We start from the raw sequence: 13,705 nt of genomic DNA on the forward strand, positions 1-13,705 counted from the left end.
AGCCGCCGTGAGACGAGGCCACCGTCCTGCCAGAGCCGCCGGCACCGCACCATGATCAACCCCAACTACTATCCCTGGGGCTACGACAGCGACAACGGTGAGCGCGGGGCCGCGCCCGGCCCGCTCCTGCTGGCACCGAAGCCCGGGCAGAACGGGGGCCCCGCTTCCCGAGGGAGCATGGCGGGGGGGGGGGGCTTCGCGCGGAAGAGGCGAAGCTGGTGGAAGGAGAGGTCAATGGCAGGGGGTCTCTAAGTTAAATAAAGTCAGATTTCCTACTGTTGATGTAAATTAAAATTTGACATAGCAATAAAATCCGGCTTTAAGCTAGCCCTAATGCAGGAAGAGCAGCGCTGGGCTGCAGGCCCCTCCTGCCTGCAGAGGTTGGGGATATTGGTGGTCTCTTGTTCCTGCTCTCTCCTCTGCTGCAGGAAGAACAGCTCAGTGTTGGTCAGGCGTTTTCCACATGAACTTCTTGGTAAAACCGTGATGATAATTAAATCCATGTTTCAAATTCCTGGCATGTCCAGGGATCAGTGGCCTTTTCTCTTTCCATATGAGTACATGGTGCCACGTTTTAATCATTTGGGTATATCCCATCATATTTCTAGCCACTGCTGGACTTGGAGTATATACCTCTGGTTTTCTTCCTTGGCATATTATCAGTCTCCTAGTAGTCAGTCTTGAGGTTGCTGTAAGAGTTTAGGTTCAGTTGAGTGACTTGAAGTATCCAGCATTCCAGCTAGAAATCAACCAGTCAATTGCTTTTAATATAGTGAAACTCTTGGTAAGGCATGAGTAACAACCACGCAATTAGTAACCTACTTATTAATACACTTAAATGATGTTCTGTACTCAAGCAGAGCCAAGCTTGTGTTAATTGTAACAAGTATAATGCATACCTGTCTGGAAAAGATTTTCATGATACTTCTCTGTACTTTTTTCTAGGACCAGATCAGTGGCACAAAAATTATCCTTTTGCAAAAGGACGCCATCAGTCACCGATTGAAATCAATAATAAAGAGGTGCATTATGATAGTTCTCTACTACCATGGTTTGCTAGTTATGATCCCGGGTCAGCTAAGACCATCCTCAATAATGGAAAAACCTGCAGAGTTGTATTTGATGATTCATTTGATAGATCAGGTCGGTTTTGTTTTCATCTCTCATTGCATCATATATAAGTGACTGTTTCAATTTGTGTGGAAGAGCCTGCTTTGACTGTTCAGGCTGTTAGAAGGTCTCTGTGTACTGCCTGTGTGTGATGTACAGGTTTCTGTGACTGCTACTCTAGGCTGCTGCTGGGAAAGGTCTGGGACTCCTTCTAAAGTCCATAGGTAAAATCCTGGGGAATGGAGAGAGCCGCAAAGAAACTTGGTACAGGGTGAATTAAGGTATAAGATAAATTTTTGGGGTTGTAAAAAGCCATTGCAGTTGTGTTGCCTTCCAGGAGGAAGGAGTCCAGGCTTTATCTGTGAGAACTGAATTCCATTTTAGCTACTTGAGATGCCCAGCAGAACATCTTAAGTTACAATATTTAAAAATTCTATCCGTGTAATTTCTGATAAATGAAGTAACAAACCAGATGTTGCCACAATGTCACGGTATTTAATCAGTTAAAGCTCTTCTTGGCATTCATGAGGTTTTGTCTTAATGAAGATTATGGGGCTGATAAATTTAATTTTGCCAGGTTTAATGTCCAAAATCTTTTATCCACTTGCAGCTCTGAGAGCATACAGTGTACAGACTTATTTCTCACGTGCATTAAAACTTCCACTTCCCATTACAATATAAGTAGGATTGACAGCATAATTACTAAGAGAAATTTTACTAATAGATTGTTTCAAGTTAACTATATATGGACATAGATTTAATTTAATGGATTTTTAACAAATTACTTGGGTTTCATGAAAACTGAGGATCAAAATGTATGTAAGATGGACTAGTTAATATACTATCAAAACTCACAAATTACTATGCAGTCAAGAGTTTTGTTGCTTTTCTAGCAAAGTGGGAATTTTTAAAGTTATTTAAACAAAAATGTTATTAGTGTCAGATCAAATGACACACAAGTAAAGAGATGTAGCTGTGGCATGAGATCTCCATGACTATTATCATTTTTTACCATCTGATGTATTTGTTAGAACAGCATCAGATATACCAATAGTTGCATCTTCTGCATAAAAGTAAAAGTAATTATTGTTAGAATAACTCAGATTTTGAATGGGAGGGAGTATCCAGGCACAGCAATCTACAGCATGGATGCAATACTTGCCACAAAGAGCAGAAAGTTTCGGAATGTTCTGAATATTTTTTCAGATGAACTGCTCAGTAACTTGTGTTTTGATCTCAGAAATAAAAAGTGACTCACTGCAAAAAAAGTAGGTGTATATCTCAGCTCTTTGAAGTCAAGAAACATTCAGTGTTTGTTGTTATGTCTCCTTTGTTATACCATTGCCTGCAGAGTCTGTGGGTGGTGTTCTTTCTCTAATATAATGCTAATTGCAGGACGAATTCCACTGTGCATACTCCTACTGACTTGAATACATTTTAAGTTTTTTAGGATATGTACAGTGGCTTATTTTTTATGTAAAAGAACCACCAGCTGCACAAAACATACATATGCAATAGCAATCATATAGGAATGAAGCTTTTATTCCTTTGGAACAAAGACATTAATTCTCTCATATCTATCTATGTATCTGTCACTCTGTCTATCTGAATTATTTCTGAGTTAACCAGAAAACTAAGGGCTTCATTTATTTTCCTGACTCTTTTCAGTTATAGTGGTCATACCCATATCTGTACTTCTGTCTTCATTTGTTTGGATAAAATAGATTGATGAACAAATTGCCAAGGTGAGTGATAAAATTAATTACTTTGGATGTCTCCAAGTTTTACATCCATTGTGTATTCTGCCAAGAACACCTGGAGCATTCACAGTTCGGGACAGTTTCTTAAATTCAAGCAATTAGAGTGCCATCCAATGTAATTCAGGTATTATGTTGAAAAAGGCCTTATTACTTTTATGTTTGGTGTTAGCCTAGTGGAAGGACTTTGAGAATTCCAGCTACTTATAAAGTCTAGTTGACTTTGAGAATCTGCTATAGAGTTGAAAGCTTTGCTGACAGATAAAGCTGCTACAGGAGCAGTATCGTGCCTCTGCTGCCTGTCCATACAAGTTAATGGATTCTTGCGGACTCAGTTCCCTGCCTTACTGTACCAATGTAGATGGACCTTATGCACTATAAAATGATTGCAGGTGGAGGCTGGAGTCTCAAAATGCAGGAAAGAACTGGGAGCTGAAATCAAGCCTTCTAGGTGGCTGGGCCCAGTAAAACACACACCTGAACTTGGGTACTTTGGCAGCCTGCCACTTCTGTGGTTTTTTGGCATGACTGGCAATTCAGATACTCTTTTAGATCCAGCAGTGACCCAGTTTTGGTTTGAATTAGGGCTGAAATCTTATTTCCACTAGCAGAATCCATTTATTTCTAAAATTTGAAAAAAATCATGCCAGAGAAATGTCCTGAGAGCTTCTAACTGGTGGAACTATTGTCATGATGCTGTGTGAGATATATAACTTCTTTACAATTAATGACTCTTCAGCTTTTGTTGTAATAGCTTGGTTAAATGCTTACACCAAGATGTTTGATTGTTTGAGAAACAATAAAGATACAAAAGTCTGGTAATGGAACTCAGACAGAGTAGGTGAGGAGAGATACACTAAGGCTACATCAAATGAATGCCTTCCTTCATCTTCTGTCTTTGTCTGTTGTTTTTGTTGGCACTTTCTATGGGTGTTCATCAACCAACCAAATTCCTACTTCTTCTTTTACTGGCTTTCAGATGGATGATATTTAAGGGCTTGGAGTACCTCAGTGCAGGCACACATTCTTACAGGGTTACCTTGTTGCTGCTTTCAGAATCTTTCCTATCAAAGAAATGGGTGGCTCTGAAAGTGGATGATGCAAAAAAAAAAAAAATTAGAGACAGTTACTGTAAGAAGTTGGAGCTTGTTGCTAATCAATTCTTTCAGCATGACTAGGGCTTGTGGCCAGCATTTCCTCAAATAACCCTTTGTGGGAAATCTCATTTATTTTTGCAAATGAATTTTTGATTATCAACTTTTGGTAAATAAAACATTCATTTGTTGACTGGTTATTAAAGAGAGAGGATGGACCCCAGTAACTTTAATTAAACCAAGGGGAAGTCTGTCTATAGACATTCCAGTTTTGGTTGATTCCTGCAAAATATTATTTAACATTTTGTCTGCTGAATTTACACTGGAGAAAACCAGTAGCTGTTACAAGAATAGCACCACTAAATCCCAGTACTTTTGTAGCTGTGGTACATACATACCACTCAATGGTTGTAGTGCATAAGGCAAAAGGCAGCAAAGTTAAATTCTTCCTTCACTGTAACAACACATCTGTCTACATGAAGGTATTGAGAACTCCTGTACTTGGGTACAGGGAATTTAGGATTTGAGCTCCTGTTAACTTTCAATTTCCATTGTTAGAATTAAAAGTGCTTGGCTTTTAATTCTAGTCAAGGGCCTGCTGAGGCTACAGTTACACAGAGGACTGTCAGTTTTCCACCCCTGGAGGTGGGGCGGCCACCTATTCAGCCCTACACAGATCACAAACAAAGATGATTTGGGAGCTCCCTGATGAACAGGCTGTGATCAATGGGCACAAAACTGGCAAAGATGAGTTACAGTGTAGGTGAGGGTGAGTGGCAGGCTGACAGGCTTCTATCTGACACTTTTCTTTCCCACTCTGTCCCTAAAAGAGTACAAAGTTCAAACAGAAGCAAAAGTAATCCTTCTGCATATCTATTCAGTGCTTGCTTGAAGAAAATTTCAGTGAGAACTGAAATTTGAGTTCCAAAAGCTTTTCCGAAACATATTACATCCCTGCAGTTAGCCAGACAGTTTCAGTACAGAGATCCTCTTGTGAGCAGAGGCTTTTTTATGACTTTCAAAATGTGACACTGATGTGAAGCAGCTGTGGTTTCTGTACTGCACTGTTAGATTCTATGATGAAGCAGTATAACAAAGGTAATACGTCTTTTCAATTGTCATACAGTAGTACATTACTAATTTAATTTCATTGTGGTTTGCCATTTCATTTTATGGATATGACAGGATGCGAGATCATAAATCTTCCTATAACAGTCATTCCTTCTCATGTTCATAAACACGACTCATCTCATGAGTCTGTTTTGTTCTCCGTGGGTTTTTCCACCTGGCTTTCATGGTGTGCCTTTACTGCAAACAGGGAAGGCATTTGTGTAGGCATAACCATGCCAGTTTTACCTTAGTGAGGGCAAATGACAATTGACTAGCACAGATTAACAACCAGACCCCTACAGAAGCTGCTCAGCAAGTGGATGCACATATTCGAAAAGCTTCTTGTCACTTTTCTGTTGTCAAGGACACCCAGCTAGCTAAAGTAAAGTGACTGGAGCAGCCATCTCCACTCAACTGCATGACAGCTTCATTTTGCTGTGTCACAGAATGAGAGACAGGGTTTTCTTGCCTTAGTAACATCCTTCTGTGCAACACTTGCCCTAGAGATTACATTGAAAGTCAAAAAAAGCCCATTCTTTTATTAGCCTGTTTTGTCTCATGCTGCTCAGCTGATGACAGATCAAATAAAAGGTGAGCTTTTTTCCAGAACAGATGTCTACGTGTGTGTCCATGTAGGATTGTTCTGTGATAGATCATTCTTCAAGTGTGGATGTGTGAGGGGCACAGAATTTGGGCAAGACTGACGTGACATTTTTATGTCTGGTATCAGGCACTAATGGTGGTGTACAAACCCATTTAGAGTCAGTCAGTGTGCAGTGGGATTAAAGTTTGCAACAATAAGGCACCAAAAAAGGAATGAGCTGGTTTGTATATTCCTGCACCTGGGCCATGTTACTTTAATGACAGCAAGTTTAAGGGAGTTACATTTTGGTAATTCTGCTGTGACTCAGATATTTAAGGTGAACATTTCCTGTGTAATAATTGTCAGAAAAATTCCCTATTACATGTAAATATTATATACTAACATTGCTGAAAAATAATGTCAAGATACCATCTCTTGTTTTATAAACTTTTGTTTTATATATTCTTTTTCTGTTATGTGTTTGTGCATTTTTATTTGTGTAGTATTGAAAACAAAAGCCCTAGAGGATAAAGATATGTTTAGAATTTAGGTTCCAAAGCACATGCTTTAAAAAAAAAAATATCTTACTCATTTTGGGATTTTAAATGTTTTAAATATTGAAGACCTTTATTCTTGTAATGGTTTTGTTTACTTTTCCTTTTTTAAAATGCAGGAAAACTTCATTTACTTACATTGTCATTTCATGTATTTATATGTTTAATACTACACACTTGTAATTAAAAGAAAGGAAACACCTTTTTGTCCTTCAGGAGCTGTGGCTGGCATCATTCTGTCTGCTTAAAGTGTGCTAGGTAAAAGTTACTGTCTATTTATAGATGAGTGAAGCTGGAATATGTTGGCAGGAGATGATGCAGAGCTTCACGTAATGCCCAATCAAAAATGTCTGCTGATGGCCCATCAGTGGAAATAATGACATGTTTTTGCCTAAAGAGGATTATTTGGCCTTACAGATCTATTTTGATGGAGAATTGATGGCCTCATCTACTCTTACCCTGACTGTGTTGACTAGAGTTCAGAATGTCTGTGGGAAGAAGTAAAAGGAATTTGTTGAGAATAACAGCTTGCTCTACTCTTAGTGCTGTATGTCTTGAGACAATAATGGATTTAATTATTTTCTTTTCATATTGAAGGATATTTTTCTCTGGCATGTAAAGACCTGTTCTTGAGAACTGCTGCATGTTTTATAGGAATGCTGTAAATTCTATCCTCAAAAAACATGAATGAGAATTGAGTATCTTTCAGTATTTGGTGAATGTAAATACATTCTTTCTATTTTATTGATCCTTTCAAATACACCACCTCCATTTACAATTTTATTTATAAATGTTAAGATTATTTAGAATACTAGATATCATTCATCACAGGCTGAACTTTTCATTAGTAAAATAGCTTGCATTCTCAGTGATTGCTTTTCTGGTTTATTTGCTGCTTTCTTACTCCTCTTCCATAACCGGAGGGAGCAGCCATTAGAGCAGAAGCAGCATCAGTAATTTCATAACTTTTTAAACAAATAAGTCATAGCTTGCAGTAAGACACACAATTTTGTTGTGTTTTGTGGAAATTTGTTTATCATCACGTTAGTAGTTGATCTTAATCGTGGTTATGTTTATGTACTTCTGCATAGATAAATCCTAGATTCAAGTCAGGGGGAGATTAAGACATCTAAATTTAGGTGTATTATTGTGGGATTTTAACAGTTGGTGGGTTATATCTAAACTGCTGTTTGAGGCAACAGAGTTGGAGTTCAAGGAGTCCAGAGAGCAATCCAGGTCACTGTCTGTTGAGTGTCTACCTTAAGGCAAGCAGAATTACTCTAGAGGCTTGACTGTTCTGCTGAGGGTATACTTCAGTTACCCAAACACAGGCATCCTGTGACATGTTTGATAACCTAATCCGTTTCCCCTTGCCTCCAGATACTGCTTTAGAAATGTACAGTTCTTCCACAGATCCTGGACCACGTTTCTCAGTCCTGTCAAGATGTCTCTGGAATATTCCAGAGAGTACTAGGTGCACATTTATGCAGCTGAATTAAATCAGTGATCTCTAGTGACTGTAATGGAAGCCTAGATACTAAAGTTCTCTGCCTGTAAGTGCATATAGCTGAAGATGGTTGCCTGACATGTGGCTAAAATCAGTGCAGATTTTCAGAACACAGAGCATCTGTACAGTAAATATGTAAATACGTGTGTAAATATTGTAGATACATATGTATTTCATTTTAAAGAATTGGGAGATACTTCAGTCTGATGCTGTTGCAGATTATCAATTGCAGTGCTGAGAGGTGGGCCACTTCCACAAGTCTACAGGCTACGGCAGCTGCACTTCCACTGGGGCTCGTCTGACGACCACGGCTCGGAGCATGTTGTGAATGGAGTGAGGTATGCAGGAGAGGTAAGGCTCACCACTTTTTACTTTAAAACAGGGTGTAAAATAAAATTTGTCACTATTGTTCTGGTGGGACAAAATTTGTCATTTGTCTGCTTTTCAGGGAGTTCTTTCTATTTATTTATCTGTGCATTTTTATTCTTACTCCCATCGATTCTTATAAATGTGAATCAGGTTGAAGTAACTCACACCATGAGAAAAGAAAAATACTGTGTGAAACAAAGGTTTCCATGTTCTCAAACCAATTTGGTGTGATACAGCACAAGAAGACTGAATTACTCAGAAGCAATCCAAACTTACTAAAACAGTATTCTGAAAATACAGAATTATAGTAAAAGTGTAAAATTGCAGTGATAGAAAGGGGGAAGAATGAATTACCTTGGTTCTTTACCACTTTAGGATTGTAAAGAAAACGAGAAATGTAGACTAATGATATACATGAATGACATTCATACGGCTTCTTTGACAGAATTGCTGTAATTTCAATGCCAAATAGAAATGAATCACATATCAGTAGATGATGTCTGAACTGCATGTTCTACCTGCTTACTTAAGCAGCTTTTCTTCAGCTTTAAGATGAGATTCCAGTTAATTTTTTCCCATTTCTTATTAAGATATTTATAGTTTATTTTAAAGCAAATGGTAGTATAATTAATAATGTATGACAGATATAACTAATATATGACTTTGCTGTCCCTTTTTCTTTTCTCTTTTTTGCAAGGCCTCATTATCATTCTTTGTTGCCTCAAACTCACGCAGTTATGTGAATCACTGTAAATTCAGCCTGTGATGGCTTGCTGTCGAGTAATGGGTTTTTTTACATTTTTCTTTGTTTCCAGCTACATTTGTTACACTGGAATCCCAAATACAGTAATTATCTTGATGCTAGGAGAAGAACTGATGGGATAGCTGCTCTGGCCATATTTTTGCAAGTAAGTAGAACCATGCAACCCTTCTTTGCACTGATGCTATGGAGTTTCTATTCTTAGAGGGTTGAAAAAAAGCAAAATTCTCTGAGTATATTTTCTAGGGATCCTACCACATTGAAGGGGTTGATTTTCAGTAATGTATCCTTTTCAAGTTATAGAGCATGAGTCATATTATGTCAAGTGGTATCCAGTACTACACACACTTGTGCCTGCAGCTATTGTGTCACTATGTGGCTCATGGAATGGGGACACGTGTCAGAAGTGCCCTCTGACCAACAGCAGTCAGCTGTGTTTTTGCTGATTGGGGACGGATTTCAAGGACATGTATCTCTTCTAGGTTCTTCATGAACTTTCTCTCAAACAGAACTATCTCACAGGCAATGCATATAACTCATCCTTTTTTGTAAATCCTTTTGGGGGCATACAACCTTAGCCCTGAAGTATTAGCTGTTGCCCTCTCCTGTTTAATTCATATTCACTAGAGATAGCACTAGAGGTAGAAAGATGGATGTCTTTTTTGAGATCAGCAATTGCAAACAATATATCTGACCATGAAATCTGTGTTGTGAAATTACCTGTTATGAAAAAATTTCTATACTGATACAATTTCCCCCTGTGTATCATAATACCTGTTGGGGTATGGACAGAGGTAACAGACAGAAGACATAGCTTACCAAGCTGGTAGGTGTGATAGGTTGGGTTAATGCATTATAATTTTATAGTTTATATATGTTTAGATGCTCATATGGAAAAGTAGGAGGAAGAAGAAAGCTGGTCAAGCAGAACTCCTTGCTTAGCTCATGCTCTCTTCTTTACAGGTAGGGGAAACTCCCAAACCAGAGATGAAGAGAATTCTTGAAGAAATAAATGCAATCAAAACAAAGGTAATGATGTTGGGCTTTCGTTATAGGAAGACTGCTCAAAGTCTCAGGACAAAAAAAACCCCAGTATCACGATGTCTGACTTTCTAGTTTTCAAATTCTGCTCTGCAACATTTCCAGAATATATTTGGGAATAAAACCATGCATAGCTTTTCATTACCATGAAAAGTCCTTTCTCTTCCATTTACATATGAGCCTTCTTTGACTTTAGTGGGGCTTAAGAGTTTGGGAAAACGAGTCATTTCGCCAATTTTTACTCACCTAAAAACTAGGCATGGAACCTTATTGCCTCAGTGCCAAATAAAAGGCATCTTTGGAAATCAGTCCATTTGGTCTTAATATATAGGCTGCCTGATGGATCTCTGGAAATGCCACTGAGCAGACATTTGTGTCTTAGATAGCATTATGTAGTAATTCTCACATTTCATAGGCTGTCTTGCTTGTTATTAGCACAAATACTATGAAAGTAGTACCTGTCTCACTTTTTTATATGGTGACATAATCCAATATTCAATAGATAGAAACAATTTCCATAAGAAAGGAGGCCAGAAGAGGAGTATTTCTGCACAGAAGTGAGTGAAACACATTGGTACTGGACACCACTTCACATGAGTTAGCTCTGGTACAAGAAGTAGCACCATGAAGTTTTATGTTTTGTCATGCTTCTCTGGGCCCATCTGTAAGGGTCATTCAGTCCACTTATCTTCACATTGCATCATTATATCTCATGTAGATCTGTGCTTACTTTCCTCAGTTCATACATTTGAAGTATCTGAGTCACTTCCTGTTTCTTAAAATAAGAGAGCTGCAAACTAATCTTGACTAGATTTGTTGGTTTTCTGTTTGGTTTTGTTGTGTTTTTGTTTTTATTTTAAAGGGGAAAATGGTTCCTTTTCCAAACTTCGATCCTTCAATTCTTTTCCCTAAATCTCATGACTACTGGACATACCATGGGTCTTTCACTACTCCACCTTGTGAAGAGTGTGTTACCTGGATTATTCTTAGAGAGCCTATCATAGTCAGTTCAGACCAGGTAAACTTCCTCCTTCTTTTTACTTATGTGCCATAACCTGAATTTATTCTTTTGACAAGGAAAACACTCACTGCATTTGTGAGAAATTACAGGATTAAAAGGAGAGTGAAGAACTAGCCCACATCCAACACCATGGTAGTTCAAGCCCACAGACATCAAAGAGTGTTTTAAATCAGTAAAAGCATACCACAGTGTACATGGTAAGGGTTTTCTTTCAAAAACATCATTTATCAGAATACAAATGTAATGGGATTGGTGATTCTGCCTGCCCTGTATTGCAGATGGGAGTGTAAATTGGAAGTGTTGAATCATGTGCTTGATACCCGTGTTTCTGGAAGGCACACCAGCTAAATTTTCATAAACTGGAGCAACATTAGATAACTCTAATTTATTGGTAATGTCAAAAACTCCTTTGGTCACTTACTGTAAAGAAGTATTTCTTGTTAATTTCCCCTCCTAATTTCCCCTCAATCCACTTAGAGGAATTTGAATGCCCTTTTCAGCACATTTCCACCTGTGATTCTACTGTTACCACACAAGTCAGTGTTCTCATCTGAGGTTATTCCTCTAGTCAGCAGACTATAAGGATATGATACCACAAACTTCAAGGCTCCAGGATACAAAGCACATGAATATTAATCAAGGGACTGACATATTATGTAATATTATATTCAGACACATAACTTTTCATTTTAGGTTTTCAAGATGATAATGTGTTTAGTGTATTCATTGATGTGCATGTTATCACAGAAAGAAAATATTTTTATTTTCTAGTACTTTGTGTTTATGTGGCTCTTCATCTTTTAAGTAATGCAACTCAGGTACGATGAGAACCTTAGCTGGCAATACACGAAATATGACAATGTATTCATGTCATTTACAGCTTAATTTTCAGAGCTTATTGAATTGCTCTGCCTCCTGTTTCCTTGCCCATCTGAAAATTAAAATATGGGAGCTATTTTAAAGTGGGTACTTGTGTGAAAAATACAAATATCGTCTGACTGGTTTCCCCAAAATGAGTCATGTTTATATGATTACAATATGATTATTTAGATGTTTATATTGCAGAAGATCAGCTGTAGATTTTACTAGGAAAAGTGTAGTCATTATTGAACATCTCTGATATAAAATGCATTTTTAAAGAAATAACTAATCACATCATTGATCCAGCTTCATGAAAAGACTTTTTGAGTACTGTTGTGTTTGGGTCATGGTCTTTTTCTCAGCTGTTCTAAAATTAGTGAGTTTTGGGAAACATACAGCCTGTTCTTTAACTATCCTTCCTGTAGAAAAAATGGAGCATTTAAGGTAAAGATGAAATTACTACATAAAGATGAGACATTGGCTCTTACCCTGAGGTAGCTGCTTTTCAGGCAGAATTGGCAGTGTGTGTGAGTTATTGTCTAGAAATACTTCCCTCACTCCAGAGTGCCTGCACTCTAAATAATGTATTCATAAGAGGATTGTGTTGCCAATTATTTCTAATCCTAGACAGTGTACTACCATGGCAGCCTCATTAATAGTGATTATTTTAAGTGTGTGTGCATTTGCGGTGGATTTCTTGGATGCTTTTGCAGCCAGATGGTAACTGTATATTAGCCACAAGGGGAAGTGCAGTTGCTGCAAATCAGTGCTCTGCAGGAAAATCAATTCACCAGAAATCCCAGTGAGATACAGTGTGGGTGGCCTAGCTGCTCAGATTACTTTTAATGAAAGAACAGGAATTTAACTGTGGAATAACTGTCTAATTGCAAATTAATTTTTTCATCTTTATGTAATTGTAGCCTGAATACATGTTGGTTTTTTACTGAGTAGAGCAGATCTTCCACAAATAATAAACCCCAGCACTCTTCTCCAATAGTAGTTTATCAGTATTAACAAAACTGATTAACAATTTTCATCTCTTCCCATACAAATTATTCTTCATCTGAAATCTGAAATTTAATTTCAGACTATGAATCCATCGGATGCATATTATGTTTGTTATAAATATGACCTCATCATTGTTCAGGCAGACTGAGATGGCTGGTTTTTCTGAGCTGTTCAGTGAAGAGTAATGTTGAGATGCCTGAGCTAGCTCAGTCCATAAACTGGAACTAGTTTAATCACAGTGAATCCAGGTTTTACAACCTAGACAGAAGTTCTGCTTGTATTGGCCTTGAAGTCTGTACTGAAAATCAGCATATTGAAGGTCCTGGTGAACAAAGGTGATGTGTGCCCTGCATGGGGCTGCATTTTCAAGTTGAAACCTTGACCAGGTCTTTATCCAGATTTTAATTGCTGTTATTAATAATGAACTTCTTGTGTCACTGCAGCAAAATGTATCCTCTGCTCAGACCTGCTATGGAAATGAACAATTCATTTATAATTCAGCTTTAAAACCTTGCAATTCTAAAGGATTCTTAACAATCAGGCACTAAGGCAGGGTTAGAGTAGGAGAGGTTTATAGAGCACTTGCTGCTGTATTCACATTTTCTGAGTACTTCCCACAGTTTCTTTGGCCTTACACGGTTCTGTAGACAGTACCTAAATGACACTATTTTTCAAAATCCTGTTCAAATAGGACCTATTTTTATGTTTTGACTATTCCTAAGACTATCACTTCTACAAAAAAACCATGAGTACAGTTCTTGTGGTGGTGGGGTGAAGGACATCTTCACAACTTTGAAGGAGACTTTTTTCCACAGCTCGACCAGCCTCCTTAGTTTAATTGTTGGGCTGTGGATTTGATACCAAAGGATTTCCATCAGGACACTTCAATTTTTGCTCTTCTGCAGATGGCAAAGCTCCGCAGCCTTTCCA

General features: G+C 38.0%; 1 protein-coding gene and 1 long non-coding RNA gene across 3 annotated transcripts in view; one reads left to right on the top strand and one right to left on the bottom strand.

Moving 5' to 3' along the window:
* The window catches only part of LOC108445911, a 65,273-nt gene that overhangs the window by 13,382 nt on the left and 38,186 nt on the right, over positions 1–13,705 (bottom strand). The gene's annotated exons all lie outside the window — the stretch shown is intronic.
* The window catches only part of LOC103613434 (carbonic anhydrase 3), a 14,873-nt gene continuing 1,174 nt past the window's right edge, over positions 7–13,705 (top strand). Inside the window, exons 1-7 of one of the 2 annotated variants that reach the window (XM_017731057.1) lie at positions 7–97; positions 946–1,143; positions 7,948–8,066; positions 8,900–8,992; positions 9,808–9,873; positions 10,748–10,903; positions 13,681–13,705. In XM_017731057.1, coding sequence (XP_017586546.1) covers positions 52–97; positions 946–1,143; positions 7,948–8,066; positions 8,900–8,992; positions 9,808–9,873; positions 10,748–10,903; positions 13,681–13,705 — 703 coding nt within the window. In that variant the 5' untranslated portion in view covers positions 7–51. The remainder of the gene's footprint in view (positions 98–945; positions 1,144–7,947; positions 8,067–8,899; positions 8,993–9,807; positions 9,874–10,747; positions 10,904–13,680) is intronic. The other variant, XM_008631211.2, reaches the window with a different exon arrangement.

The sequence above is a fragment of the Corvus brachyrhynchos genome, unplaced genomic scaffold (genome assembly GCF_000691975.1).
Source record: "Corvus brachyrhynchos isolate BGI_N302 unplaced genomic scaffold, ASM69197v1 scaffold293, whole genome shotgun sequence".
Classification (NCBI taxonomy): Eukaryota; Metazoa; Chordata; class Aves; order Passeriformes; family Corvidae; genus Corvus; species Corvus brachyrhynchos.